Here is a 26740-nt window from a genome sequence, read left to right on the forward strand (position 1 = left end):
TTGATTGGTTCAGGCAGACTCTCAGAATGTAATGGGTGGGTTGTGAAAACTCGTTTGTTTGTTTAGAGACCTGGACGTAAGGATTCACATGAATTCTGCTTTTGTCACTTGCTCTGCCTTAAGTCATCTGTGCTGTTTTGCAGACTCCCTTCGGGATCCAAGCTCGCAGCTGAGAGCCTGTCCTGCTGGCACTGCCGCCTGTCTGCTGAAGGGAGACCAGGCGTTTGACGTTGGCCGGCCGAAGGAGGGACTGAAGCTGGTGAGCAAGGACAGGTCAGTCTGTAGCCACCTGGGTGGCTTATTTTAGGTCCTCAGCAAGAGAGTCTGCCTTTTAGGAGGACTGATGGAGAAGAGAAGGGAATGGAAGCTTGGTATTGGGGGTGCTGGCATGATCCGTGTGAAGATGCCATTGTGAGACCCATTGGTCTGTACAGTTAATACTGGTAAAAGAGGAGGACAGGAACAAATTTGACTTCTAGGAGCTAGGGAGGCACATCCCATTTCCAGCAGGTTCTCTGGCCTGTCTCAAGCTTATTTTATTAGGTAACATTCATTTGGCTCTGTGAGACAGTCTTGCTGTGCAGCTCAGAGGAACTTGGTTTATGAGCTGGGTACAGTGTCACAGGCTTTTTTTTTTTTCTTTTTAATTTTTGATTTCTTGAGACTGGGTTTCTCTGTAGCTTTGGAGCGTGTCCTGGAACTAGCTCTTGTAGACCAGACTGTCCTCTAACTCACAGAGATCCTCCTGCCTCTGCCCACTGAGTGATCGGATTAAAGGCGTGCGCCACCACCTCCCGGCTTCAAAGTAGTTTGGGGTCCTTAACCCTGCTCATGTTTTTCATTTTGTATCACTTGTCGCGTTAGCCTTGACCTTTCTTTTGGAGAAGTACGTGAGGCAGTTTGCTGGTGGCCCTCAGCATACAGCAGGGCCTGAACTGGAAAAGGCTGGGAGTTTTCCGTGGCCTCATATCCTCTCAACAACGGAACTGTTGCATGAGGGTCCTGTTTGTTTGCTTCTTTAACATCCCCGGGGTCTGGTAGTCAACTGATGAAGCATGTTGTTAGGGCTGCAGCATTTGGAGTTGGGAGGGATAGTTCAGAGCGGCAGGTTGGTGACTGACTGAGGGCTCAGGGAATGGAGGGTACCATGCAGAGCGTGACATGTCTATTGCCAGCACTGTGCGCTGGTGCGTGGGAGATAAGGGCATGTCCCACAGCTGAGGCAGGAGCCTGCTGACTGGTTTGAGCACTTCCTAGCAGGGACTTTGGTTGGGCTTTGGGTATAGCAGCCCTAGTCTGTGACTGCTGTGCCTGCCATCTTGACCAGCCACAGATTGACAGGTTGACATACAGCACTTTGGTTTGCAGTTGGATGTCAGGGGAAGATCATGTGACCTTGTGCAGAAAATTGTTAGGCCTCCCCAGCTACGTTGATCTGTTTTCTTAGGTTTTCACAGAAGTGTTCTTTATGGAGAAACTTCCTTCAGGATTTGTATGTGCTCACTGACTGTCATGTTGGTCTGACTTTCAACAGGGAGATCTCTGAAGCTTACACTTTGATGCTTTTTAAAATGGAAATGTGACTGTTTTATTATTTCCCTCTGCTAGTCCAGTCCTCAAATGTGCTGACTGCCCAGGGCAATGCATCTGTTTGAATGTGATCTGCCCTTCTGTAATAGAGTTTCTCCACATGGCTTCTGCAGGCTTGTTCTGACTTATGTGAAGGAAGAGGGTGAAAAGCCAGACTTCTGTAATGGTCACAGCCCTGCAGTGACGATAACATTTGTGTGCCCATCTGAGCGGAGAGAGGTGAGTGACTTGTCTCTAAGTAACTTTAAAGATGTGATCCTCAGGGAGACTGGCCCAAATGATCGTGTGTCTGTGTTTGAGACATGCAAGGGTGGTGGACTAAAGGGATCTGGGACTTTCAGTGGGGAGACTGCTTCTATGAGCGCGGGCTCCCTGGGCTGCCCAGTTTGCTCGTCCTTGTGGGCTAGTTTAGAGGTAGGGTCTTCTTGTGGTTCCTCAGCTTCCCAAGTGCTGGGGTGCAAGTGTGCATCCCTCACGCCCTTCTCTCGTCACACCAACTGGGAAGGCGTGGAGTAGTGTTTGTTGTCACCTGGATGAGGCGAGTAGTTTATGGGTAAATGTGCATGTGTGTATGTGTTCAGCAAATAGTTGAAAAGCTTCAACTAATCTGAATCCTGAGACTTCTTTTCTTCTTTCAGTGGGTGTTTCTGTGTATGAGTTTAGTTTGTGTGTGGTGTAGATAAATCTGGAGGCCAGAGAACCTAGCATGTCATTTCTCAGGTTCCCACAGCCAGGTTATGCTTGCTGATCTGGTCAGTAAGCCTCAGGGATCTACCTGTCTGCACCTCCCCAGTGCTGGGATTACAGGTATGCACCACAGTGTCTGGCTTTTTAAAAAGTAGGTTCTGGAGATCAAAATTACATGGCAGTAACTTTACATACTGAGTTACCTTCCCACCCCTGAAGCCTGGGATTCTTGTAGGGAGGAAGTCACTTTTGTGTCCCCCCCCCTCCCGTTTTGTCTCCTGCCTGCCATCTCTCTCACTCACAGTCCTAGACAGATTTATTACTCTGTCTGTTGGCTGTGTTTAATTTTCATTTTATTTATTTACTTCTTGGTTGCTGGGGTTGAAAACCAGGGCCTTGGACATGCCAGCAGCTATTTTTACTGCAGAGCTGCTTTTAAATCTTGGAGAGAGGCAGGTGGTCAGGTATCTTTTTTGAATGAATAGTTTGTTGTTCATACATAATAAAAGAGGGAAACAGTTCCCATGAAATAAACCTAACAACCTAACAGTTTCGCTCTACATGATGACACCGATATCCAGAGGCAGAGTTCATTCGTGGACAGTTGGTAGAGGTGGTGGCACCAAGGAGGTTACCAGTCTGAAGGCCCAGTGCCCAGCAGACCCCCACGTCCACACCCACTGGTGGGAAGGACGGTGAGTGGCTGCTAGCTCCACTACAGGTGTTCCTTGAAGGCAGCCACAGGTGTGCTTAGTCAGGTCAGCGTGGCGTGGGACGTTCAATACAGAGCCAGGCTATCAGCAAGTTGTGGTCACCTGAAGGGTCTCTTGTTGCTAGTGTGTGCATGGCTCTTGTGTGCTGAGGTCCATTGGAGGTGACCAGCGTCTGCTGAGCCTCTTGGAGCCTGGGTTTGTATGACCCTGCTGAGGATTTCTTGTCTTTGCAGACCTTTTGGCCTCTGCTCCTGATTGATAGGGGTCACCTGATCCCAGTGTGTTGCTGTCAGCACATCCTGATTTCAGGACAGGGAGCAGGAGGGCCTCCATTTTATCTTTATTTTGACCTCAATGTCATGAGTCCTTCGAGTCGTCTCCACAGGTGCCTGTCCACATTGGCCTGCCACTTGAGTGAGAAAAGGAAGGGCTTCCCTTTTGTAGTAGAAATAAGAAGAGTGAATTCTATTGCTGAACAAATATGGAGCTTGCTCTGGTTTTAGGTCAGTCACTGCCTGTCTGGTCCATGTGTGGGGGTTGGAGGGATACAAACCAGTCGAGGTTCAGCTTGCCATCAAGCACTCCATCTAGTTTCTTACTGCTATTAGCTTAGTGGATGCCTTCTTGGTGTTCTGAGTGTATGGAGAGGAAGTCATGTGCCTGTGCAGTGTGCCTGTAGACATAGAATCTCAATCCTGGTGGATGCTCTAGGGATCAGTGCTGATGGACTCCCATTTTATCTGTTCTGTGTATGGAGAGAATTGGCTTTCCCCAGAATGACTGACTACCAGAAGTCTTCCTGCCTCCTTCACACTCCGAGATCCAAGGCTTTTCTTGGTGCTGTTTGTTTCTTCTTCAAGCTGTTGCTTGGACAGAATGTGTACTGTGTTGTCCTTGAGAAGTTTGCTTATGCATTTTGTTGGCTTGTTGAGTGCTTTGGCAGCTAGTATCTAATAAATATTCGCCTTGTTATGTTCTTTTTAAAAGTTCACTGAATTTATGGACTGTAAAATTCACCTGTTTTGTTATACAATTCGACAGTCCTAGCATTTTTGCTTTGTGTATCCTTTCCCACAGTCTAATCTTGACCCTGCCCCACGCTCCAGGGTGCTTTTGCTTTTGCTTGTTAGTAGTCACTTATTTTCCCTTCCTCCTCACAGCGTGCACACCGCGTGAGTCTGCTTTGTGGCTGAGGATTTGCTCTTTTTGGATAGTTCATATGAACGGAGCTGCGTAGTGTGTAGGTCTCTGGTGCTGACTCTGAGCACTCAGCTCTGCAGCCCCGAGGCAGGTTGTACGGAGCCTAATGCTGGGAAGGAGCACCAAATTTTAGTCAAGCAGAGGAGGCTTGTGGCTGCAGTGCTGCAGCTTGTGAACCATGTGTGCACTGGGACTGGCCTCCAGCAGGTGTGCAGAAAGCTCTGAGGGGTTAAGGTGCCCAGAGCAGCATCGTTCTTCTGGTGCCACGACCAGTTCCTCTGGGGGTACCAAGGAGGTGTGACTCATGAGCTGGGAACCTGCTAGCATCCTCCGTGGTTCCCATCAAAGCTCAAAGCACAAGATGGCAGAGCACATTTGCTCCAGCTGGGGAAACCTAGCTTCATCCAGAGCAGCTTCTTAAAAGAATTTTTAAAATTACATTTGTGTAATTGCACATGTGTGTGTAAGGGTCATATGCTTGGTTCTCTTCCACCATGTGTGTCCTAGAGATGGCACTCAGGTCAGCTGCCAAGCTTAGCAACAGGGACCTGCTGAGCCATCCCACCTGCCCTAGAAGAACTTTTTATTTAGGTGTACATTACACCTTGAGGTGTGTGTGTGTGTGTGTGTGTGTGTGTGTGTGCGCGCGCACGCATGTGATGTGCATAGTTGTGTGTGGTGGCTAGAGGACCCTGGGTGTTGTTCCGTAGGAGCTGTCTACCCTATTATTTTGAGAAAGCATTTCACTGGGACCTGAGACTTGCTAGATTGGCCCAGGTTAGCCAACCACTGAGCTCAGGGCTGCTTCCTCCCCAGCCTTGTGATTACAGAGTGTGTGCTGTTGTGCATGGCTTGTTACGTGGGTCTGGGCATTTGGCGTGGGTCTTCATGCTTGGACAGCAAACACTTTACTGACTGAGCTGTTTTCCAACCCATATTTGTTCTTTTGAGAGGTCTTGCTTTGTAGGTCAGCTCAGGCGGATCTTAAACCTACAGTGCTCCTGCTTTAACCTTTCAAGGGCTGGCACAACAGGTGTGCAAACTGGCTCTGAGAAGTTTGAGGGCAGCAGATGGTGGTGCTCTTGCATGACAGTGTTCCCTCAGCTCCAGGGTGTGGAGCCACCCATAATGCTTACCAGGGTGCACCGATTCCTCAGTGATGAGGTTCAGAGTGGATTTGCTAACTATGGCTTGGGTGTCACTCACAGTGACAGGTCAAATGGAGAGAAAAGGTTAAAAACAAGTTGTAGATTATGCTGAGGTGGCCCAGAGAGCAGAGGGCTTTCTATGCATGACGATCTTAGTTTGAACCCCAAATACCCGTTTCTTTGACCTCAGTGCTGGGTGTGTTAGGAGACAGGCAGGTCCCTGGGTCTCATTGACCAGCCAATCCAGCAGAGCCGCACTCTCCGGGCTCATCTGATATTCTTCCTGCAAAACCGTCACAAAAAACAGGGTGGAAAGTGGTACATGAAGACATCTGAAGTTGACCTGTGGCCTCCCAATGCACACACAGGTGAGTGCACCTGCACACACACCTGAGTTTTGGTAAGAGTAATAGAATTAGACAACCAGAATGTGCCAGGGATAAGGAACAGAAAAACAAAAAGTTCTAGCAGCCTGTGTTTGGACTTTCCCAGAACATGGGAGGTGTGTAAATGCATTGCATCTAAGACTCTCTGATTGCTCCCTATAGGGCACCATTCCCAAACTCACGGCCAAGTCCAACTGTCGCTATGAGGTTGAGTGGATCACCGAATATGCCTGCCACAGAGATTACTTGGAGAGTGAAACGTGCTCCCTAAGCAGTGAGCAGCATGACATCACCATTGACCTCAGTCCCTTGGCCCAGCATGCCGGTATGTGTGGGGTCCTCTGTTCTGTCCTGTGCTTCACTGGAGGAGCCTGGCTGGAAGAGGGAGAGATGGGCTTCGGTGTGCTTAGAAGAAATACCATGCTTTCTGACAGGTGCCAGTAAACACTCTCTTCTTGTTGGTCCTTCCTCTAGGGCCTTCCTATGTTTCTGATGGAAGAGAGTATACATTTTATATAAATGTCTGTGGGACAAAGGGCCGACTCTGTAATAACAAAGAGGCTGCTGTTTGTCAAGAGAAGAAGATGGATTCCACCCAAGTCAAAATAGCAGGAAGACACCAGAACCAGACCCTCCGGTGGGTGATTGTCAAGTGCATTGTATGTCCTTTTAGGCCATGACTCTAGCTCCCTCTTCCTCTTCCCTTTACCCCCAGCACAAGAAAGTCAGAGCCTAACATGCTTTCCTGTGCTACTTGGGCAAGTTGCCATTTGTTCCTGTGCAGTTGGGCAGCTTCCTGACTCTGATAAGAGCACATCTGTTAGAACTATTGCTTTGTAAACGCATCGGAGGGAATTTAGGTAGCTAACACTTTATATGGCTATTGTTTTTGAAATTTATGTTTTTGATAAGTCTTTTTTTTCCTTTTTAATTTCCTCTGGCAATTTGAGGACTTGAAATACCATTAGCATTATATACTAGATTTAAATAGCTAAAAACCTCACTTGACATAATTCTTAGGACTTTAACTTGGCATTTGGCTTCCCGAAAGCAGTAAGAAGAGGCAGTTTTTGAATTGAGTCTTACACCAGATCTGGTAGAGGTGTGGTACCTTTGGAAGTTGCTAGTGGGGCTGTTTGGTTTGTGGGCATTATTCATGTTGAGTAAAGTCCCCGAGTGACAGCAAGAGCAGTCTGCTGCTGCCAGCAAAGTGGCCTCCCTCTCTCTGGTCCCTTAGTACTCTACGGCAAGAGGCTGACAGCCTGAACATTCGGAACTCATTTCCACGGGACGCTTGCCCAGCTGGCTGGAGAGCCTGCTGTTTTATGTCAGGAGGGATTTGTGGGTGGTGTGCAAAAGGCTTAACAAAGCAGTTTTTGAAACCTTGAATTCCTTGGTTCTGTAAAGCACTGTGTTCACGACAATCTAGGTACTCAGATGGAGACCTCACCTTGATCTATTCTGGAGGTGATGAGTGCAGCTCTGGCTTCCAGCGAATGAGCGTCATCAACTTTGAGTGCAACAAAACCGCAGGTGAGTGCGTGGGCCCTGCCTACCCCGCTTTGTGTTAAGGGCTTGCATGTGCACACGGGTCTTGTCTTGGAAGGAGGGTGCTGAACAGGGGGGTGAGTTGGCTGCCTTTGGGCCTGGCCACCTCCAGTCCCCAGGTTTTTCTGTCGCAGCACTATCCTCCCTGCCCCCGCTCCTCTCCAGGATGCATACATACATCCTGTTTCCATCTTCCTCTGCTCTCCATGTTTGTTTTGGGAATCTGCCCAGTGCTGGGCTTGCTGGAAAGAGTCTGTGTCTTGAATTCTGCTGCAGGCACACTCAGCAGAGCAGGCCCAGCAGAGGTAGCCTCATTCAACAGCTTCAAGTGTGTGCCACTTCTATCATGTCATAAGAATTTTTACAGAGTGCTAGATTGGTAGAGTTTGAATCTGGGAATCTTGGGATGCCGCTGGGCAAGTCCCAGCTGTAGGCATGGCTCCCTTTGAGTGACTAGAGGGATCCCTGAGTCACTGGATTGCTGCCTGCTCTTCAGGGCCTGATTTCAGACATTCCTGGCACCTGGAGACAGTCAATAAAGTTCCGTCATTAGAGAACTGTCGTGTTCAAGCGCCTCTGGCTCTGCCCCAGGCACCCCTGGCTGTTTCTTCCTCAATAGGCTCTCATCCTGAGACTGGGCCTGGTTTCCAGTCTCATGGGTGGCTGCTCCTTGAGGGTGTTTGTTTCTGTCTCTCTGCTCAGTCCTGGGTGGTTCCTGCCTGATTCACAGTAGGATCTGGGAGCAACCAAGATGCCTGGAGTTAGGTTCTCATAACTCTGCTGGTTTCTAAGCAAAGGGCCCTGAGGGCTGTGCCTCACTGGGGCCCTCTTCTTACACTGGAGTCTTTCAGTGGCCTCTTATCACTCACAGTGCTTGCATGTTTCCATGCCCGTTTGCTAAGGCTCTCTCCACAGGGGCCTGAGGGTGGCATATGGCTCTCAGGGAGTCTGCAGACTAAAAGTAGAGCTAAGGGGTTTTGTGTCTGAGTATTGGGAAAACTGCTAGAGTTGACCCACTATCTATAGAGCAAGTTGTTATCTGCCCTTACCCAAGGAGGCTCCAGGTCCTCCAGGTCAGTAGGGCTGTATAGCAGGAGTATATAGCTGGTTCTGGGACAGCCAAGGACAGGCGGCCAGAGGAGAGTTTGCAGGATGGGGATAGTGAGCTTGGTGCCTGAATGGCTGTGGGGCCCAGGACGTGGGGCCCTCAAAGGCATGGACTGGAGAGCTATGATTAGACCTGTGTCTGCTTGCCTAGACAGGCCGAATAGGAGCGTGGGAAGTCTGCTGGAGGTCATGGGTTGCAGAGAGGCTGACACATGTCATATAGGATGGCGTCACGAGGAACCTCAGTAGGGCTGTGATGTTGTTCGGATTCAGGAATATGTTGACCCCTGTCACCTGGCAGGATGCACTCAGGCAATACTCTGGCCATCCCAGGGTCCTATAGCTGCTAGGTCTCTTCATAGTCTGTACACAGGTGCAAAAGGTCCCTTTAAGAGACAAGCTCCACCCATGCCAGCTTTCTTCCTGCTCTTCTTCTGAAGAGGCAAGCAGATCTCTGTCCCGTACCCCCACACTCCCTTTATCTCAACAAACTCCTCACATAAGCTCTGTCTGCATGGTGTATTTGTCTCTCGCAGGCTGTGAGGCCTCTGGGGCAGAATCATGACAGATGTGCCTCTGGCTGAGTAGGACAAATGCCGTGGCTGTTAGGTTCTTCCCCATATCCATATCTATTCTCTCCATACTCACTGGAATGGACCTTAGGCAACTTGCTCCTGTTCCTTCCCTTGCCCACGAAGCCTGTTGTTGCTTCTCTGTCCTCAGCCAGCAGCCACCAGGCTGGTGCCAGCTCCTCTGGTCTCTTTCTGCTCAGGTCCTCCTGTAGTCCTGCTCACCTGCCCAGGCTGCTCTCCCTGTGGGATGCTGGGAAGGTGGGGTCCTGGACTCCTTGCTGAGGTCTTGACCATGTAGATTGGAATTCATTGCCAAAACCCTTTTCTTTTTCATGTTTTCTTTCTTTTTTTTTTTACTCTTTTTTTTAAAAAATATTTATTATGTATACAACATTCCTTCCATGCCTGCCTGCATGCCAGAAGAGGGCACCAGATCTCATTATAGGTGGTTGTGAGCCACCATGTGGCTGCTGGGAATTGAACTCAGGACCTTTGGAAGAGCAGGCAATGCTCTTAACCTCTGAGCCATCTCTCCAGCCCCCTCATGTTTTCTTTTTATTACAAAAGTTTTCAGTATGGAAGAATATTACTATGAAATTTTATGTAGCTGCCTCTATAACGGTGGTTCTCAACCCATGGGTCATGACCCCAATAGGGGTTGCATATCAGATATTTACATTGTGATTTGTTTTTCTTTCTTTTTTTCTTTTTTGGTTTTTTGAGACAGGGTTTCTCTGTAGTTTTGGAGCCTGTCCTGGAACTAGCACTTGTAGACCAGGCTGGCCTCACTCACAGAGATCCGCCTGTCTCTGCCTCCCGAGTGCTGGGACTAAAGGTGCGCACCACCACCGCCCGGCTACATCGAGATTTATAACAGTAGCAAAATTACAATTATGAAGTAGCAATGAACCAATTTTATGGTTGGAGGTCACTACAACATGCGGAACTGTATTAAAGGATTGCATCATTGGGAAGGCTGAGAACCGCTGTTCTATAACAATCATTAATGTTTTTCAGATTTGTTTTTGCTTTAATGTATTAGTGCTTAGATTAATATGGGATAGGTAAACTTTTGATCTTTCAATCCTAGTGAATTGATGAATGCTTTTCTTTTAGAAATCACACCTGAGAACTCATTTGCTTTTTGGCTATAAAACCTAATTTCCCTTTTCCTTAAAACGTGACTATGCCCATGCACCACACCTTAAGGATGCAGGCAGACATGTGGGAGGTGCAGCCAGCTGGGACTGTGAAACCACCAAGGGAAAAAAAGGGCAGCTTTGTCCCAGTGGCCCACCAGCTGGGAACGGCCAAGGGCTAGGGTTTCCAGAGGAAGGGCCAGTGCTTTGCCCTGTCTCAGGCCCAGGAAGAGAAGAGCCCTGCTGTTCTGTGCAATGGATGGGGCCTCTGTGGGTGGAGGAGAGGTGGTGTTGACTCTAGTGTGACCTTCCTGACACGTATCCTGACAGTTTGCAAGCGTGGGTGCCAACAGCACTGAGAGGTACCCCTAACTTTGTGGTCATGTGAGACCCTGCCATGCTTTATCTGAAGTAACTGCGCAGGATCTCCATGCATTTGCCTCCATTTGCCTCCATGGTGCGGGTGTTGGGGGAACCTCAGGTCTTGCTCATCCTTATCCTGTACTCTTGGACCTGGGGCTCTGGTCTTTCCACTTTCCTCCTTCACAGCATGACTGCCGCCTGGAGCCACGCTACCTTCCCTGTGCTTAATAGTTCTCCTCCCGTCTCCTCATTGAGAGACTGAACAGTGTTCCGTAAAGCTTGGAGAGTCCCTACCGCTCCGCTATAAGACAGGGCGGCGGCGTGGACTGTCACATTCTAGTCTCTGGACAACTGGCCAGACAGCTGGCATTGGTCCTCATTTCTGCTTCTTCCCTGGCTCTTGAGAAGCCCCTGGGTTTGGGTCATGTCACTGAATCGAACGTTCTCCTGTGGCATTGCATGTGCAGGTAAAGATGGAAGAGGAGAGCCTGTGTTCACAGGTGAGGTGGACTGCACCTACTTCTTCACGTGGGACACTAAGTATGCCTGTGTCAAAGAGAAGGAAGATCTCCTCTGCGGGGCGACCGATGGCAAGAACCGTTATGACCTGTCTGTGTTGGCTCGCCACTCAGGTAGTATTGCTTTCCTTTTTGGGGACCACAAGATATTTGATCCCAATGGTTTGGGGGAACATTTTTAATTGCCAGCTGTCATAGACCCCTTTTTCTTCTAGCAGTAGCACAAACTATAAGGAACACCGAATTAAGACGTAGACTACTGGCATCTAAGCCCCACTTTTTGTAGTTGAGTTGTCTTGGCTCACCTTACCAGTTCACTTGGAACTTCAGGGACCAGCCATGCCAGGCCTTGTGCTGTATGCTTTGAGACAGTTTTCTCCAGCAGCCTTTTAGGGCAGTGATTGCATTTAACAAGGGACTGAGGGGATTGGTGGAGCTGGTGCTCCATCATGTCTACAGCCCGTGTTCTGCCCTTTTGTATGACTGTCTCTTTGCTCCCACTGAAAAGGGATTAGCATGTCCCTGGTCTCTAGATCGGGGAGGATTGTCCAGCATGGATGGTGGTGTGCCCCACAGTGTATGTCAGTATGAAGGTGTTCATCATAGAGACTGGTGTACGTTTGCTAGGTGGTAGGCACTGGGAAGGTGCGAGGTGACTGAAAACTGCTGAAGCCTCCCGTGTCAACTGCCTTCATGGGTGGCTTCTTGCTGAAAGTAGGTGAGGTAGATGAGAGCTTATGCCCAGAAATACCCGACCCTCCTAGGGGGTTTCTGGAGTAGGTTGGTAGGAGCCTTGCATCTCCTAAGATAGAATTAACTTGCACCAGTACCAGCTATAGCTGCCTGCCCCATCCTCTTTGGAGTCCCATCTGTGTGAAAGCACTGTTGGAGGAATTCAGGGTCCAGAGTAAATGATCTGTGTTAGCTAATTGCTTCAGGAGTAAGGAAGTCATCTTCATGGTTTAGTAGTTAAGCATCCTGGAAGCTGTAGGAACACAGGAAATTTCTATAAAAGTTAAAATAGCTTCAGGAAGGCGTGGTGAATCCCAGGTATATGTGCTAATGAAAGGGTGGGTTTCTGCAATGTGGAAAGAGCTCTGATTTCTGAATAGAACCCTGTTACGACTTGTGTAGCTCAGCAATGTGGGCTTCAGGAAGATCGCCAGGTGCTGGCCTTTTAAAGGAAGTGCGAGTGTGGTGGGAGTCTGTGGTCCCCCCTCCTCCTTCATGGTGTACTTCTGAGACACACACAGCAACATGAGGTTTTGTATTTTCTCAAGGGAAGGGGGTATATTGACTTGTAGTTCAGGAAGGGATACAGTCTGTCATGGCAAAGAGGGCCTGGCAGCAGGAACATGGATGGCTGGTCCCATTGCACCTGCAGTCAGGAGCAGAGGGAAGCACAGTTGTTTTTGGTTTTTTAAATTTTAAGTATCAGTTTGTTACAAGATAAACTAGGATCTTGAAGATTGATGCAGAGGTACACTAATTCCCTTAGCAGACCGGGTACCACTGCCTGGCTTTGGGAGAATCTGAAGGGTTTTAGTTGAAATCTTTCCATGCTGCTTCACAAAACCCTGCCCTGCCCTGCAGCCCACGCCCGCTCCAGCCGATGCCCACTTTGGGGGAAACTTGGGCACACTCTGTCCTTCAAGGCTGTGGACTTGGGAGCCTAGCTTTCCAAAAGCATTGTGTGTTGTCACTGGCAAGCTGTGGCATTTTACTTCTAAGTCCTTGTTGCCGGCTTGCCAAGGGACCATTTCTGATAAGAATGTGTGCCTGTGTGTTCTGCAGTACCAGTCTGTGGGATGGAGGTCCGTTCTCAGGACTACTCTTTTCTTACCTAGTGTCCTTACCCCTAGCTCCTCCCCTCCCCACTTCCCATCAGCACCTGTTCTTTTGGATTCATTGGAATCCTCCTCACCTGTGAGCCAGCCTTCTGCTCCAGCCAGCCTGTGTAGAAGTAGTAGCTCTCTTAGCTGCACAGGCCCTTGTGGGACCTGAAGTGACCATGTGACCACTGCCCTTCCACCAGGCTCAAGACAGCGACTGACCTTCTGATGTGGTCAGTCTTTTGATTCTGTAGGGTGTGGGAGAAGTTTGTGGTTTCATTCTGCAGAAAGCAGGTTGGGGGGGAATGAATGGTCTGTCCCTGACACTCTTAGTGACAAAGTGGGGACGCCATGACTTTCTAGGAGTGCTTAGTGGAGTGCTAGGGGTTGTCTGACCTTGACTTAGTCACTGTTTTAAGATGTGACCATCAGAAAAAAGTCCCTAAGGACTAACAGATGTTGGGTTTGGTTGCAGAATCGGAGAAGAACTGGGAAGCAGTGGATGGTGGCCAGGCTGAATCAGAGAAGAAGTATTTCTTCATCAATGTCTGTCACCGAGTGCTGCCGGAGGGCCAGGCCAGGAACTGTCCTGAAGATGCTGCTGTATGTGCAGTGGGTGAGTCAGTTGGAGGGGAGTCCTCTTTCTAGTAACCGCTTCCCTGGCAGAGACGTAGAATGTAGTCTGCGTAAGCCTCCTGCCTTTGGATGTAGATATTAAGGATGATTAAATGTTCTACAGTTTCAGTGTCAGAACCAGTTTTCCCTGCGGTTCTGCGGTCCTGAGGTCAGCACAGGTGCACCCAGGCAGCAGGAGCCGTGTTAGGAAATGCCCAGTGTCTGGCTTCATCTTGTGACCTGAAGAATAGTATTTCCAGTGCTCAGAAAACTAACTGAATTCTCAGCAACCTTCGTCACAGTTAGGGGAGCCTCCAGCTGAGCAGCCTGTCTTGGGTTCTTGCTGTCTCTGTTATCTCGTGTGTCACAGAGCTGTGTGTCAGTTATGGCGCAATTTGAAAATTCCAGGAAGAGAGCACATAGACTCTGTTAGGAACACAGACGCAGAATTAGGCTTAGTCGGATTTGGGGATTACCCTGGTGTTCAGAACCAGAGATGTGTCTCAAAGTACGTGGTGTTTGTTCTTGTCTTACTAAGGACTCAGGCATAAACATCTTTGAAAAGCAGCTGAGCCAGTAATTCAATGTGGGTGCCACATATGTGTGTTTCTGCTTGCTTGTGAATAAAGCCTGTGGTTTGGCTGTGCTTTCCAGCATCCCGTGTCTCAGGGTGGCTGAGGCCCTGGGCATGGAATAGTGTTTCTCACAGACAGTGATGGTGCACACACCAACCTGACCATAAGGTGTCTTTGGGGGAATCCCGCATGTCAGTCCCAGCCTGACCCTGCGGAGTCAGGAGGTGGTCTTAGGTGACTGTTTATTTTTTCTTTCAAGAAAACCTGTTTCCATTCGAGCCAGGTCAGGTGGGCTGAGAAGAGGGTGTTTAGCATTTGGCTGAGTTTTGATGTAATTTTATGTCTATGCAATGAGACTTTCCCAGCATATCTTATGGTCCCTCCTTCTTTTTTCAAGATAAGAATGGAAGTAAGAGCCTCGGAAAATTTGTTTCTTCTCCTACAAAAGAGAAAGGACACATGCAGCTCTCTTACTCTGATGGTGACGACTGTGGTAATGCTAAGAAGATAACAACTAACATCACACTCGTGTGCAAACCAGGTACTGTCACAGGAGAGGCGTGTCCACGTTCCCCATCAGCTGCAGTGGGGTGGGGCGGAAGGGGCAGAGCTGAGCACCACTGGTTCTAGTCTCTGCTGATGGGAATAGTAAGTTGATTAGATTTCAGCCTAGAAATGGAGAAACCATATGCTGTCCTCAGGGAGTGGTGTTGACATTTTCCAGGAGAGTCGTGAGTCTCTCTGCATAATATCCTGTTCTTAAGGCCTGAGAGAGGATAAGGGGTATGGAATGCTGAACTTCCTTGGGAGGGGTCATAAATGCCTTAAAATGTTTCCTTGATCTCACCCTCTGAGCTGTGAACTGAGGAGTTTCTGGTCCTTTTGCTAAGATCTGCATCTGTGCATGTATTTGCTGTCCTCAGAATGCTGTGTTTGTGCATTCCATGCTTCACAGTTCTATTTATAATTTTCAGGGATTTCCTTATTGACATGGCACAGTCTTAACTATTTTAGAACATTTCATTGCTGGGAGTTTGGATGCTTTACATCCTCTCTATATCTGTCCTGTAAAGCTTCCTTTGTATAAATTCCCAGCCGTGGGAGGTCACATGCTAGGACTATTTTGTTTCTTGTTTTATTTTGGTAGAACATATTTCCACCTTCTGAGTACTGGTATTATTGATAGGTGTGTGCTACCATGTCTGCTCTATGCGGGGCTGGAAATTGAACACAGGGCTGTGTGCATGCTAGACACACACTCTACTAAATGGACCACATCCCCAACTCTTTAGGACCATTTTGTAATTTTATCTTTCCCAGGACTTTCAAAACAGCTAGAACAGGGAAAATTATTAGAACCAACAGATTCGTGGTTGATCTCCCCCCTCCCCTTTCCCTTTGACAGGTGATCTAGAAAGTGCTCCAGTGTTGAGAACTACAGGACCTGATGGTTGCTTCTATGAATTTGAGTGGCACACAGCTGCTGCCTGTGTGTTGTCGAAGACAGAAGGAGAGAACTGCACGGTCTTTGATGCCCAGGCAGGTGTGTGCCTAAGCAATGTCTCTGTTGTCTAATGTAACTTGGGGCCAAAGAAAGCTTTTGTTAACACTTTATATGACTGTTGGAGGTCCTTGTTTTAGAACTCTGTTAGTGCTACTGAACTGGAGTGCCAAGCATCTTTTGTTGTGTGTTTGAGCTGTGGCAGAGCCCATCTTGAATTTGTAGCTGGGCTGGGTATACTTGAGCAATAGGAGATCCACATCCACATTTGGAAGGCTTTTTGGGTGAATCCTAGGCAAGAACCCCTTGTTAGGGGACTCTACAGAAAACCCTCACAGTCTGGTCATCGTGCTTGGATATGCCATGTTTGTGAGATCTGGAGTTGCAGGCTTTAATAGGGTTTCAGAGTTCCCACAATGAAAAAGGGCAGTGGTGAGGACCTGTGTCCAAGGGAGTAGGTGGCAGTCACTGCAGGAATGGCAGCATGAAGGCAGAGTGACCTTTCTTCTTCACTGTCACTGCCCCGGAGTGATTGCTCTCAGAGAACACATGCACTCACCAGTCTCCCGTGTCCTCACTGACCTAACGTACGTCCCTGTTTCTGTTTTAGGGTTCTCTTTTGATTTGTCTCCTCTCACAAAGAAGAATGGTGCTTATAAAGTTGAGACAGAGAAGTATGACTTCTACATAAATGTTTGTGGCCCTGTATCCATGGACCCTTGCCAGCCAAACTCAGGGGCCTGCCAGGTAGCAAAAAGGCAAGTCGCCTCTCATTGTGATCTGTTCCTTGGTATTGTGCTAGCGCGTGTTTCACTGAGTTAGGTTCCCCTCGAACATCATCGTTTGACAAGGAGACCTGGTCAGAAAAACCTGCAGGATGCCAGGAGCTGAACTTCCCAGAGAAGGGGCAAGCCTTATCCTAGGAGGTAGAGAAAGGTCTGGGCTCATTTGATACCCACTTCTGTGAACTTTGAGCTTTACACTTCATACATATACATATATGTATTTCTCCTTACTGAGTAGTGTTAGTTGTAATGAATTGAGTTGCACTGTAAGCTGAAAGTTGGACGTGTGTGTGTGTGTGTGTGTGTGTGTGTGTGTGAGAGAGAGAGAGAGAGAGAGAGAGAGAATGTGTGTGTTGCTTTTTTCCTCCTACAGTCTGAAGAGCTGCATATGAGATTCCCAGGTACTGCATTTGCCCCCATTTGTGCAGCCTTGGCGAGCTCCTGATCCATGGGACTTCCCGAGTGACATTTCTGTATTCACTGTAGTGATAAGAAGTCTTGGAACCTGGGCCTGAGCAATACTATCCTTTCTTACTATGATGGGATGATCCAGCTGAGCTACAGGGACGGCACACCTTATAACAATGAAAAGCACACACCAAGAGCTACACTGATCACCTTTCTTTGTGACCGAGACGCTGGAGTGGGCTTCCCGGAATATCAGGTGGGGAAAGTCTCAGGCAGTTGGCCTGGGCAGATCTGGGCCAGTTGCCTGCCCTTCCTGTAGAAACTGAGCTATTATTAGTCTGTTTTTCTGGCCAGACCGTCATGTAATTAGTCCTTTTGCAGTTCTCAGGGTGCCTAGGCAGTATTTAGTCACATGTTAAGCTGCTTATTCAAAGGCCCATCTATCTTAGTGCTAGTCCACAGCCCTGTTCTTTTAGAAAACTTGCAAAAGCTTAAAAAAAAAAAATCACCCTCATTTTTCCCTTATCAAGATTCCATTATAGTTTTTGACGAGGCCGTCTTTTTAGTAACTTTTACTTAGAGTCATTTTTCTTTTTAAAGCTCTTTGCATAGTATCTTCTTTTCTTCTTCCATTCTCTGCTTCTGTAACTGGAGCAAACACACGGGTGTGCAGTTTAGGAAAGGATATTTTGCCACCCAGTCTTGTAGGTTTCAGTTCGTGGTTGGTTGGCTCATTGCTTTGGGCCTGACAGAGAGTGAACCATTTACTTCAAAACCAGGAAGCAAGAGAGCAAGGAAGGAACTAGAGAGCTGGAGAGCTATTCTGTGCATGTCTGCTTCTCCTTCGTGCACGTGTTTAAAGGTTCCATCATGCTCCATAGTGTTGAGCGAGGGCCAGGATTCCCTGGGTGGTCTTTGGGGGATGCTCCAGATGTAGTCTCCAGCCGTACCCTTTCATGTTTCCTTGTCCTGGGATTAGGAAGAGGATAACTCTACCTACAACTTCCGGTGGTACACCAGTTATGCCTGCCCAGAAGAGCCCCTGGAGTGCATGGTGACAGACCCCTCCATGATGGAACAGTATGACCTCTCTAGGTGAGCAGAGCCAGCAGTTGGCCGTGGGCCTTCCTCAGGTGTGGTCACTGGTGAGCAAATGGTTCAGTTGATGGTGATAGGCATTGTGTTGGCCTCGGGGTGCAGGACCATGAGAGACAGAGCAGAAAGGAGGTGGATGTGGTCTGATCTCACCACCTTTGTGACAGTAATTGATCTTTGTCACAGCAAAGTTAATGTGTAGCTTCATTGTCTAAAACGGTAGTTCAGTGTATGGTGTGTGTGTGTGAATTCTGAAGGGTCCTCTGCGTGTGGAGCTTCAGAATGTCAGTGTTATGGCGTGTCCTGTGGTCACCATCTGTGACTTGATTCAAGTGTGTCTCCTTTGAGAATGTCTTTATTTCTCTAATGAGTAAACATTAACAGCCCAACCTTATCTGGTTCGAAGTTTTAAAAGCATACCTTTGTGTTAAAACTTTAGTCTAGTGAAGTCTGAAGGTGGCCGTGGAGGAAACTGGTACGCCATGGAAAACTCCCGGGAACATGTCACACGGAGGAAATACTATCTCAACGTGTGCCGGCCTCTGAATCCTGTGCCTGGCTGTGATCGATACGCTTCTGCTTGCCAGATGAGATATGAAAACAAGGAGGTGTGTCTGCCGTTCTCACATTTTCTCTGGAGTCTGAGGCTTAGTGTGTGAAGGTAGCTGTTGTATAGCTCTTGATCAGGCCTGTCCTGCTGCCCAGCTGAAGCCTCTGAGGAGAGTGGCCGCACAGTGAGCCTCCTGAGCAGGCTTAGAGTCTTTGTTCAGTCTTAAAATGTCCCCTGGCCGCTTTTTGGTTCAGCACATTGCAGAGGGCTCTCTTGGTTATGTCTGACCCGAATTCAGGTGCCCGAGTGACTCTGCAGACTTCACAGCTCGGAGCCTCAGCTGCCCAGAGGTCTCCAGGATTTGACAGAATTGCTGAGATGGCTCAGGTGCATGCGTCAGTACCACTCTGACTGTTAACACGTCATCATCTGCTTGATTGCTCTCATTGGCAGGGCTTCGTACGTTTCCTTGTGGTCCTCACATGTCGTGGGCCATGAAAGTTGTAGGTGGACTCCAGAAGTTGACTTCTGCAGAAGCAGTGTGAGGATTTGCTTTGTTAGCACATTCTAGTGGTGTGCTCTGGTGCTCAGAGGTGTCTGAGGCTGTACCTCACGGGGATATGTTCTTCCCCAGAGCAGTAGCCTCTGAGCGTAGCTGTCCTCCTGCTTGGGGACTCCTCACTTGTGTTTGCCCGCTCACACAGTTGTTAGTGGTGACGTCATAGGCTCTGACTACTGTTGAGCAGCAAGCTGACTTGCTGAGGAGTAAAGCTTTCCAGGAGAAGTCTCACCCACACTATGTTGCAGGGCTCCTTGGCTGAGACTGTATCCATCAGTAACTTGGGAGTTGCAAAGACAGGCCCTGTGGTGGAGGAGAGTGGCAGCCTCCTCTTAGAATATGTGAACGGTTCTGCTTGTACCACCAGTGATGGCCGGCTAACCACCTACAGCACCAGGATCCATCTCGTCTGTGGTCGGGGACGCCTGGTGAGTGCTGTGCCTGAGTTGTGGCAGGAGCTGCGGAAAAGCGCGCAGGGCCAGCGTGTGCACTTCTATACTTGAAAAAAAAATTTGCAGCAAAATACCTAGGGCATAAAATTGGTCACTTTAGGCATTTTTGGGTTACCAAGAACATTATGTCCATCATGGTACTGCACACATGTCACCAGATGTGTAGGGCTTTTAGGGATCAGGTTTTGATTGTGTGAGATTTGGGTCTCACTGTGTGGCTCACTGGCAGCCAGACTGGCCTTGAGTTCCTGCAGCTCTGCCCCTTGAGTGCTGGGGTTAAAGGTGTGGGCTGTGGTGCCCGTCTTATGTATAGAACTTTTATTTTGTCACATTTGTGGCTACTAGTTGTCCCTCTTCCCTCCTTCCTTCCCTCCCTGTTTTTGTTTTTGGGCAGGATTTTAGGATTTCAGGCTATCCTGAAACTCACTATGTAGACTATGTTGGCTTCAAACTCAGCTGGGATTAAAGGTGTGTACCATAATTCTCTGACCCAGGTGCTTTTTCGCAAGGATTTAGGCTCTTATTTTTTTATTATTTTTTTATTTTTTTTTATTTTTTTATTTTTGAGACAGGGTTTCTCCGTAGCTTTTGGTTCCTGTCCTGGAATGAGCTTTTCTAGACCAGGCTGGTCTCGAACTCACAGAGATCCGCCTGCCTCTGCCTCCCAAGTGCTGGGCGCCACCAACCGCCCGGCTTTTTGCTATCAGTTTTGAGATTGACTTGCTGACAGGAATTAGATGCTTCTGGACTCTGCTGGGGTCTAATCCAGTGGATGTGAGGCCTGGTATCCGGTATCGCACAGACAGGAAACTTGTTCTTTGCTCAGATCTCTGAGGGTATGAAATGGCTGGCTGAGTGATCCTGGGCCTGTGGTCCCTGAGGACCCCTTCCTTGCCTTACATAGGTGGACAGCTGCTGGTTTCATGTCCATCTACTCCTGGCTTCCTGTGTCCTGGGTGTATAGGAGCCCTGTCATAGACTACTCTTTTAGTTCCAGAAGATTCTTCCAGACCCTTCTTAGTTTTTCTTTTTTATATTTATTTATTTATCTATTTATTTATTATGTATACAATGTTCTGTCTGTGTGTATGTCTGCAGGCCAGAAGAGGGCACCAGACCTCATTACAGATGGTTGTGAGCCACCATGTGGTTGCTGGGAATTGAACTCAGGACCTTTGGAAGAGCAGGCAATGCTCTTAACCACTGAGCCATCTCTCCAGCCCCCCCCCCCCCCCCCCTTCTTAGTTTTTCAAGTGCTTTCCCACAGTGGCTGAGCTGGGTGTCCTGTGGGCTTGGTGCATAGTGCGGGCCTAGGCAAGACTACTGAAGGAGATACAGGGAGGTCAGGCTCACGGGAGTTACCACAGGCAAAGCCTGGGTCTTTCTGCTTGCTTTCAGGACTGATGAGGAGAGCGTGGGTAGGGCCTATAGGTAGGGTGGTTGTATGTGGGCTGTGGCTATTGGTTACAGAGTTCCAGTGCATTTTCCAGTAGTCTCTGCTGTGCTGTCTCATTAGCTAAGAGTGAGCCACTGCTGCCTGGGATGGAGACAGCACTCGAGATGGAATGTGTCTTGTGGAGGAGACTTCTTGTTGAAACACACAAACTAAAAGCCAGTAATAGCACAAGTTAGCACATCTGTGTAATCAGACCCAAGTCACAAAACATGCTGTGTCCCACCTAGAAGCTGCCCTATACCTCTTTCTGGGGCTTCTCAGCCCTTCCCTGACATGCAAACCAGTTTTGTCTAGTAGCTTTCTGGTTGCTTCGACTCTGGGGATGTAGGCTCGGTTTCAGCTATCTGGATCCCAGTTTTCCTATTTACTGCTGGTGTGAATTCAGATGTGCTAATGTCCAGGCATGTGAGCTGACCTCTCCTATGGGGCAATGAGAGCGTTGTGCTCTAGGGAGGAAGTTAGTGCATGTCGGCCTGTTGTATTGCTGTCCTGCTGATTTCTCTCTGCGCTGTGGCCTTCCAGAACACCCACCCCATCTTCACTTACAACTGGGAATGTGTGGTCAGTTTCCTGTGGAACACAGAGGCTGCCTGCCCTATCCAGACGATCACAGACACAGACCAGGTATGTGTGCTGTCACCTTGCCCATGCTCAGACTGACTTTGCATTGCCTCCATCCCTGCTTTTTGATTCACACATCACTACCCTCTGCATCCTCCCTACCCTTGGTACCTAGATTTCCAGGACCCCCAGCTTTATGCCTTGCTCACTGAAATCCCCCCCCCCCCCCAACCCCCGACAAGGTTTCTTTATTTAACAGTCTAAGCTGTCCTGGAACTTGCTTTGTAGACCAGGCTGGCTTCAAACTCACAGAGATCCACCTGCCTCTGTCTCCACCTCGCTCACTATCCTTTCCCTGTGCGGTGCATCCTAGTGGGCTCTCCATCACTGCCAGGGGTCTGTAGATTCCCATTTCTCCATTCCAGAACATATCAGTGTCTGATACAGTGAGACCCATGAGAGGGCTATGACCTTGTCCACAGGGTGGAGCCTACTGCCTCATGGGATCTCATTGACAGAGTAAAGCCCACGTGTCTGCTGTGACTTTACCTATTAGGAGGAACCCAGTGCTTCATGGATCTTAAGAGTTAGCACATGTGTTCCGCTGTGACCTTTTACACAGGGTGGAACTCAGCGACTCATGGTACCTCACACACAGAATAGAGTTTACCTGTGTACTGTGCCCTCCCTCACCCACAGTGTGTAGCCAGGGTCTCATGCCGATGTCTGTATGGTAGATCCTTATCCTCTGCTGAAGGCTGGCTGCTCATCCTGCCCTGTGCAGTGTAGAGTACCCTGCTCTCTGAGTTCTTTGCTGCCCTCCTGGGCTACTGCAATAAGTTGTTCTTATGGAACTGCATGTGCATTCTTTATAGTGGGACATGTTTCCCTCCCATCCTTCTGATTTCCTACCAGACTGCAGAGTTTGGCAGCAGACACCTGGACTGGTACACAAAGCGATGGCCTCAGCTCAGGGCCAGTAGTTGTCTCAGGCACCCTACCCTGTCCATGCCCAGGGCTCTGACTGCTAGCCTGTACTTGGTGGACACGGGAGGCTGAGGATATACTTAGAGGAAGGGAGGAAATTGCCTGTGAGTTGACCCAGTTATATTCTCATAGGTGCATTCATGGCAATGAGAGAGAAGTCTTAAGTTTTATTTATTTTTGGATGTAAAAATGATTGTTGTACCACCTACCTTAGGATTAACAGTGGTCTTATTTGGGTATTGTAGTAGCTTAGCCCCCATGGGGTGAGTTCTATTCTTCTGCACATGCGTCCTACATTGGTGCCGGCTGGGCACAAACACACTGTTGCTCCATAGGGATTTAAAGTGAGTAGGAAGTACAGCCTCTAAGTGTTGATGTGAGTTTCCAGACTGCATGTTTGTTTTGCTCCTATAGAATTAGTTTGAATGTGTTTATTTCCCTTTCTTGTTTCTGATAGGCTTGCTCTATAAGGGACCCCAACAGTGGATTTGTGTTTAATCTTAGCCCACTGAACAGCTCTCAAGGATACGTGGTCTCTGGCATTGGAAAGACTTTTTTGGTAAGAATGATGCAGTAGATTTCTAGTTTGCTTTAAATGAGGCTCACCACACCCAAGGCACTTGCAGCTGTGTCCTTAGTGCTTGCCCAGGGCAGAAAGAAGCTCCAGACTGGGGGCGGGTAATGAAGTGACGTCATCACGTGGGCCCGATGGGAGCAGTCACCAGTCCTCACCTGCTGCTGTGTGTCCAGAGTTCCCAAGAAGCAGCAGCAGAGTGACAGTCAGGACCTTGTTAAAACCTGATTCCTGGGCCTGCTGCGGGCCTCCTGACTAGTCTGTGGTGGGCTCCGAGTCTGCTTCAGGAGGCCCATCAGATGGTTTTGATGCTCGCTGAAGTTTGAAACACACTGGTCAAGAAGAAATGGAGATTAAAGGGAGGCCACCTGAGGGCTGTGTTCTAGACTCTTCCAAGGGTACTTCCTTTGTAGACTGTTCTGCGAATGCCTAGAGCCCTATGCAAAGTCTTCTCAAGGTATCACTTCAGCTACTCGAAGGGAGAGAGCCCCTAAAACAATTGCTTTAAGTTCTGGCAGTCATCTTAGGGACAGTGGCTTTGAAAACAGGAGGGTGAGTGAGAGAGCCCTACCGTAGTTTAGTGAGAGGAGCATTCTGACAACTGTCCCAGCTGGAGAACTGGGCTCTCTCCACCCCACATGTAGAGAAGGATTTTTCCTCTTGGCCCCGTTCTTTCCCCACTCTCCTGAGTGCTTCCATGGGCTCTCTCCACCCCACACTCAGATAGGAACACGGAAGGGTCTCGGTGTTAGAGCTAGCTCTAGTGTAGCTGCAGAGTGTGTGGTCTGTACCAGGTGGTACAGTGATTAGGATTCCACAGGTCAGAGCCTGTATCAGTGTGATAGGCAGATGCTGCACCACATAGAGGATGTGCTGAGAAAGATGACCACGGGCTACATAAAGAATGCACCAGAAGCAAACCAGCGAGACCCCGCCTCGTCACTAACCACGCTGTTAGGAGCATGTGTGGTGTTGTGGCTCTTGGTTGCAGGTGACAGATGAGTGGGTAACAGAAGTAGCAATGCAGCTGCCTGGAAGAGCGCCTGCACTCATGCGCTGCAGGAGGTCACCTGTCTGTGGGGCCACCACATCCCAGCCAGGGCTGTAGACTCCTGCCCCTTACTGTCCAGCCCTGTCCCCCATCCTGCTGGGTCCAGCTGCCCTGCACGTTTGGTGGCCTCTTCCCCAGAGCTGATTTCTTTACATAACTACAGCAAACATGTCTGCTTTTTAAATAGAATCAGTGTCTTTAAAAAATCAGGGGCTTCAGTTGTTTACAGTTAAGACTTAACTGTATACACTTTCTCCATGTGATTAAAGACACGGTAAAGTGGTTTGTATCACTCCCTAGTATATCGTTCATAATTGCTTGTAGTAATTAGATTTACAGACAGAGCACTGTATAAACAAGACCATAAAACACCATGCGCTAAACTCTAGAGGAATTTACACAGGTATTGTTATTTAGACGTGGGGTTTTACCTTTCTATGTTTGAGAACTAGCTGTCCCAAAGTTGATAAACTGACTGGTGATAACCAGATATTTAACCCAGCAGTACTTTGGGTTCTAGGCTGCTTTTCTGTGGTAAGTCTTGGAACCTAAATGGTTGTTTTTGTTTGTTTTTTTTTCTCCTTTTTCTTTTCCTTTTTTTTTCCTGTTTGGCTTCCAGTTCAATATCTGTGGTACAATGCCTGTCTGTGTAACGGACAAAGAAAAGCTAGCCTTTGGCTGTGAGGCAGGAACCCAGACAGAGTTGGAGAACCTGAAACCAGAAAGGCCAGTGGGAATGGAAAAGAGCCTCCAGTTGTCTACTGAGGGATTCCTCACTCTGACCTACAAAGGGTCGTCTTCTTCCTCAGACAAAGGTGAGCTGATTCGCATTCTGCCAAGTCTGCCTCTAATCTCTGCTGGTATTCTTTCTCCTAGAGCACTTACCAATGTCTTCCCTTGGGGGCACTTGTGCACACTCTGACCACCTCTTCTTTTTATCTTGCACTCCAGTTCTTCAGAGGGGGTTGTTAATTGCATTCCTTTAGGTACTAAAGAAGTGATAAGTAATGATCTAAGTTACTCATTTTTCTAAGTTGGTCCTTTCCTCCTGTCTCCTCTCTTGGGCACTGTGGTTCTGTGTAACAGTCTGGAGATGTTGAGCTTGTTAGTACTTATTTGTTACCGTCTTTTGTTAGTTAGTGCAAGGTCAGTTCTGAGCCCTTTATAATGCCAGCATCTGCGTCAGTGGATAGCTCCAGCAGGCGAAGTGTGCCAGGACTTGGTTAAGATACTGTATGTACGGTGAGTTCTCATCCCAGCTCTGTCTTTTCTCTTTTCCATTTGAGACAGGCTCTTACTCTGTGGCCTTGGCTTTCCTGGCTCTGACTCTGTAAACCAGGTGTCCTCAGACTCACTTTTGCTTGTGTCCACCTTGCTAGGAGCAAAGGCTTGGGCCATTACACCTGGCTTAGCCTCCTTTTGTGCTCAATTACTGCTGCGTTGCACATCTGCAGTACTAGAAGACAGAAGGGTCTTGTGTTTGCTACAGAGCCTGTGGTCCATGGAGGGATTACATCAGAGTGAGAGCCAAGAGGGATGGGTCATGTTGTTGGCTCTGCCACCTATTGACTTAGATGAGGAAAGGGGCCCAGGGGTGTGGTTACTTTCCAGGTCACACTGTTAATAGGCAGTGCGTTTCCATCACTGGAATCTGAGTGGACTGAGGTGATGTTTGTGTGCTGGGTTGCTCAACATGCCCCAGCCATCTTAGTGGGCACCGGGAAGGAGTGGAGCTGCCTTCCCAGATTGTTTGCACTGAAGACCGCAGTCTTGTCTTCTTGCTTCTTTCTGCTTCACGTCTCAAGTTCACAGATGTTGGAAGTGCAGCACTTTAACAACAGCGTCTGCCACAGACGGCAAATGGTCACTAAGGACCGCTGTGGCCAGCTGCGTGCCAGAATCAGAACAGCAGAGGAAATGGATATGCTCTTGGTACTGTAACTTGGTAGGATTGCATCATGAGGCACAAAATTTGAACAGAGCAGTAAGGGGTGACAGGATCAAATAAGCAGTAAGAATTTGTCTCTGGCAGATAGGAGGGAGGACCAGATTGTTCCATACTGAACCTCATCTGTGCACTGTGGAAGACCCTGAAAGTGCTGCACTGAACAGGAGAGACCCTGTGCTACTCACGGTGCCAGGCCATCATTCCCCAGTGTAAACAGGCTGATGATGCCATAACAAAGCCAGATTACAGAAGGCAGAGCTACAGACCAGTATCTCTGATGAATATAGACACAGAAATTTTCAACAAAATAATAGCAAGTCAAATCTATCAATACCTAAAAGCAGTGTACTTATCACAAGTCAGGACTGGCTCAACACAGTGCAGATTGAGAACAATGATACATTGTTAGCTAATGAAAGCCTAGAACACTTGGTTATCTCAGTGCAGGACAGTGTTTGGCAAAGTTCAGCATGTCTCCTTGATAAAACCCCATAAGTGGAAATCAAGGCAAGTGCCCATGACTTACACTATACGGATGGGGAAAACTGAAGGAGCTTGCTCTAAATCAGGAGTAGGACAGAACATTCAGAGAGCATTACTAGTATTGGTATTCAGGTGCAGGGTCAGATGTGAGGTCACATTTGCATCTGGGGTGACTTCATACAGGGAAAATTTCGGCTCTCAAAAATACTGTTGGAATTGATGAGTGGACTCAGGACCTGGGAAGGCTGCATCACCAGAGGTGCTGTGTGCAGCTTTCAGGAAGCTCTACAGAACCCCTGCTGGCAGTTGCTGCTGACTCTGTCTCTCGGCTAGGGCT

The 26740-nt window shown here is 48.4% G+C and overlaps 1 protein-coding gene across 1 annotated transcript in view; it reads left to right on the plus strand.

Annotated features, from left to right (window-relative positions):
* Igf2r (insulin like growth factor 2 receptor) overlaps window positions 1–26740 on the plus strand; it is a 94362-nt gene that overhangs the window by 34125 nt on the left and 33497 nt on the right. The window contains exons 6-22 of the mRNA XM_041680038.1: window positions 144–273; window positions 1704–1809; window positions 5887–6049; window positions 6199–6361; window positions 7154–7257; window positions 10921–11085; window positions 13279–13419; window positions 14391–14534; window positions 15399–15536; window positions 16105–16252; window positions 16766–16943; window positions 17667–17782; window positions 18222–18390; window positions 19140–19319; window positions 21322–21423; window positions 22805–22906; window positions 24592–24787. Coding sequence (XP_041535972.1) covers window positions 144–273; window positions 1704–1809; window positions 5887–6049; window positions 6199–6361; window positions 7154–7257; window positions 10921–11085; window positions 13279–13419; window positions 14391–14534; window positions 15399–15536; window positions 16105–16252; window positions 16766–16943; window positions 17667–17782; window positions 18222–18390; window positions 19140–19319; window positions 21322–21423; window positions 22805–22906; window positions 24592–24787 — 2445 coding nt within the window. The remainder of the gene's footprint in view (window positions 1–143; window positions 274–1703; window positions 1810–5886; window positions 6050–6198; window positions 6362–7153; window positions 7258–10920; window positions 11086–13278; window positions 13420–14390; window positions 14535–15398; window positions 15537–16104; window positions 16253–16765; window positions 16944–17666; window positions 17783–18221; window positions 18391–19139; window positions 19320–21321; window positions 21424–22804; window positions 22907–24591; window positions 24788–26740) is intronic.

This window comes from Microtus oregoni, unplaced genomic scaffold (genome assembly GCF_018167655.1).
Source record: "Microtus oregoni isolate MIOR12 unplaced genomic scaffold, Mior012 000033F_ref0000390, whole genome shotgun sequence".
Taxonomy (NCBI): domain Eukaryota; kingdom Metazoa; phylum Chordata; class Mammalia; order Rodentia; family Cricetidae; genus Microtus; species Microtus oregoni.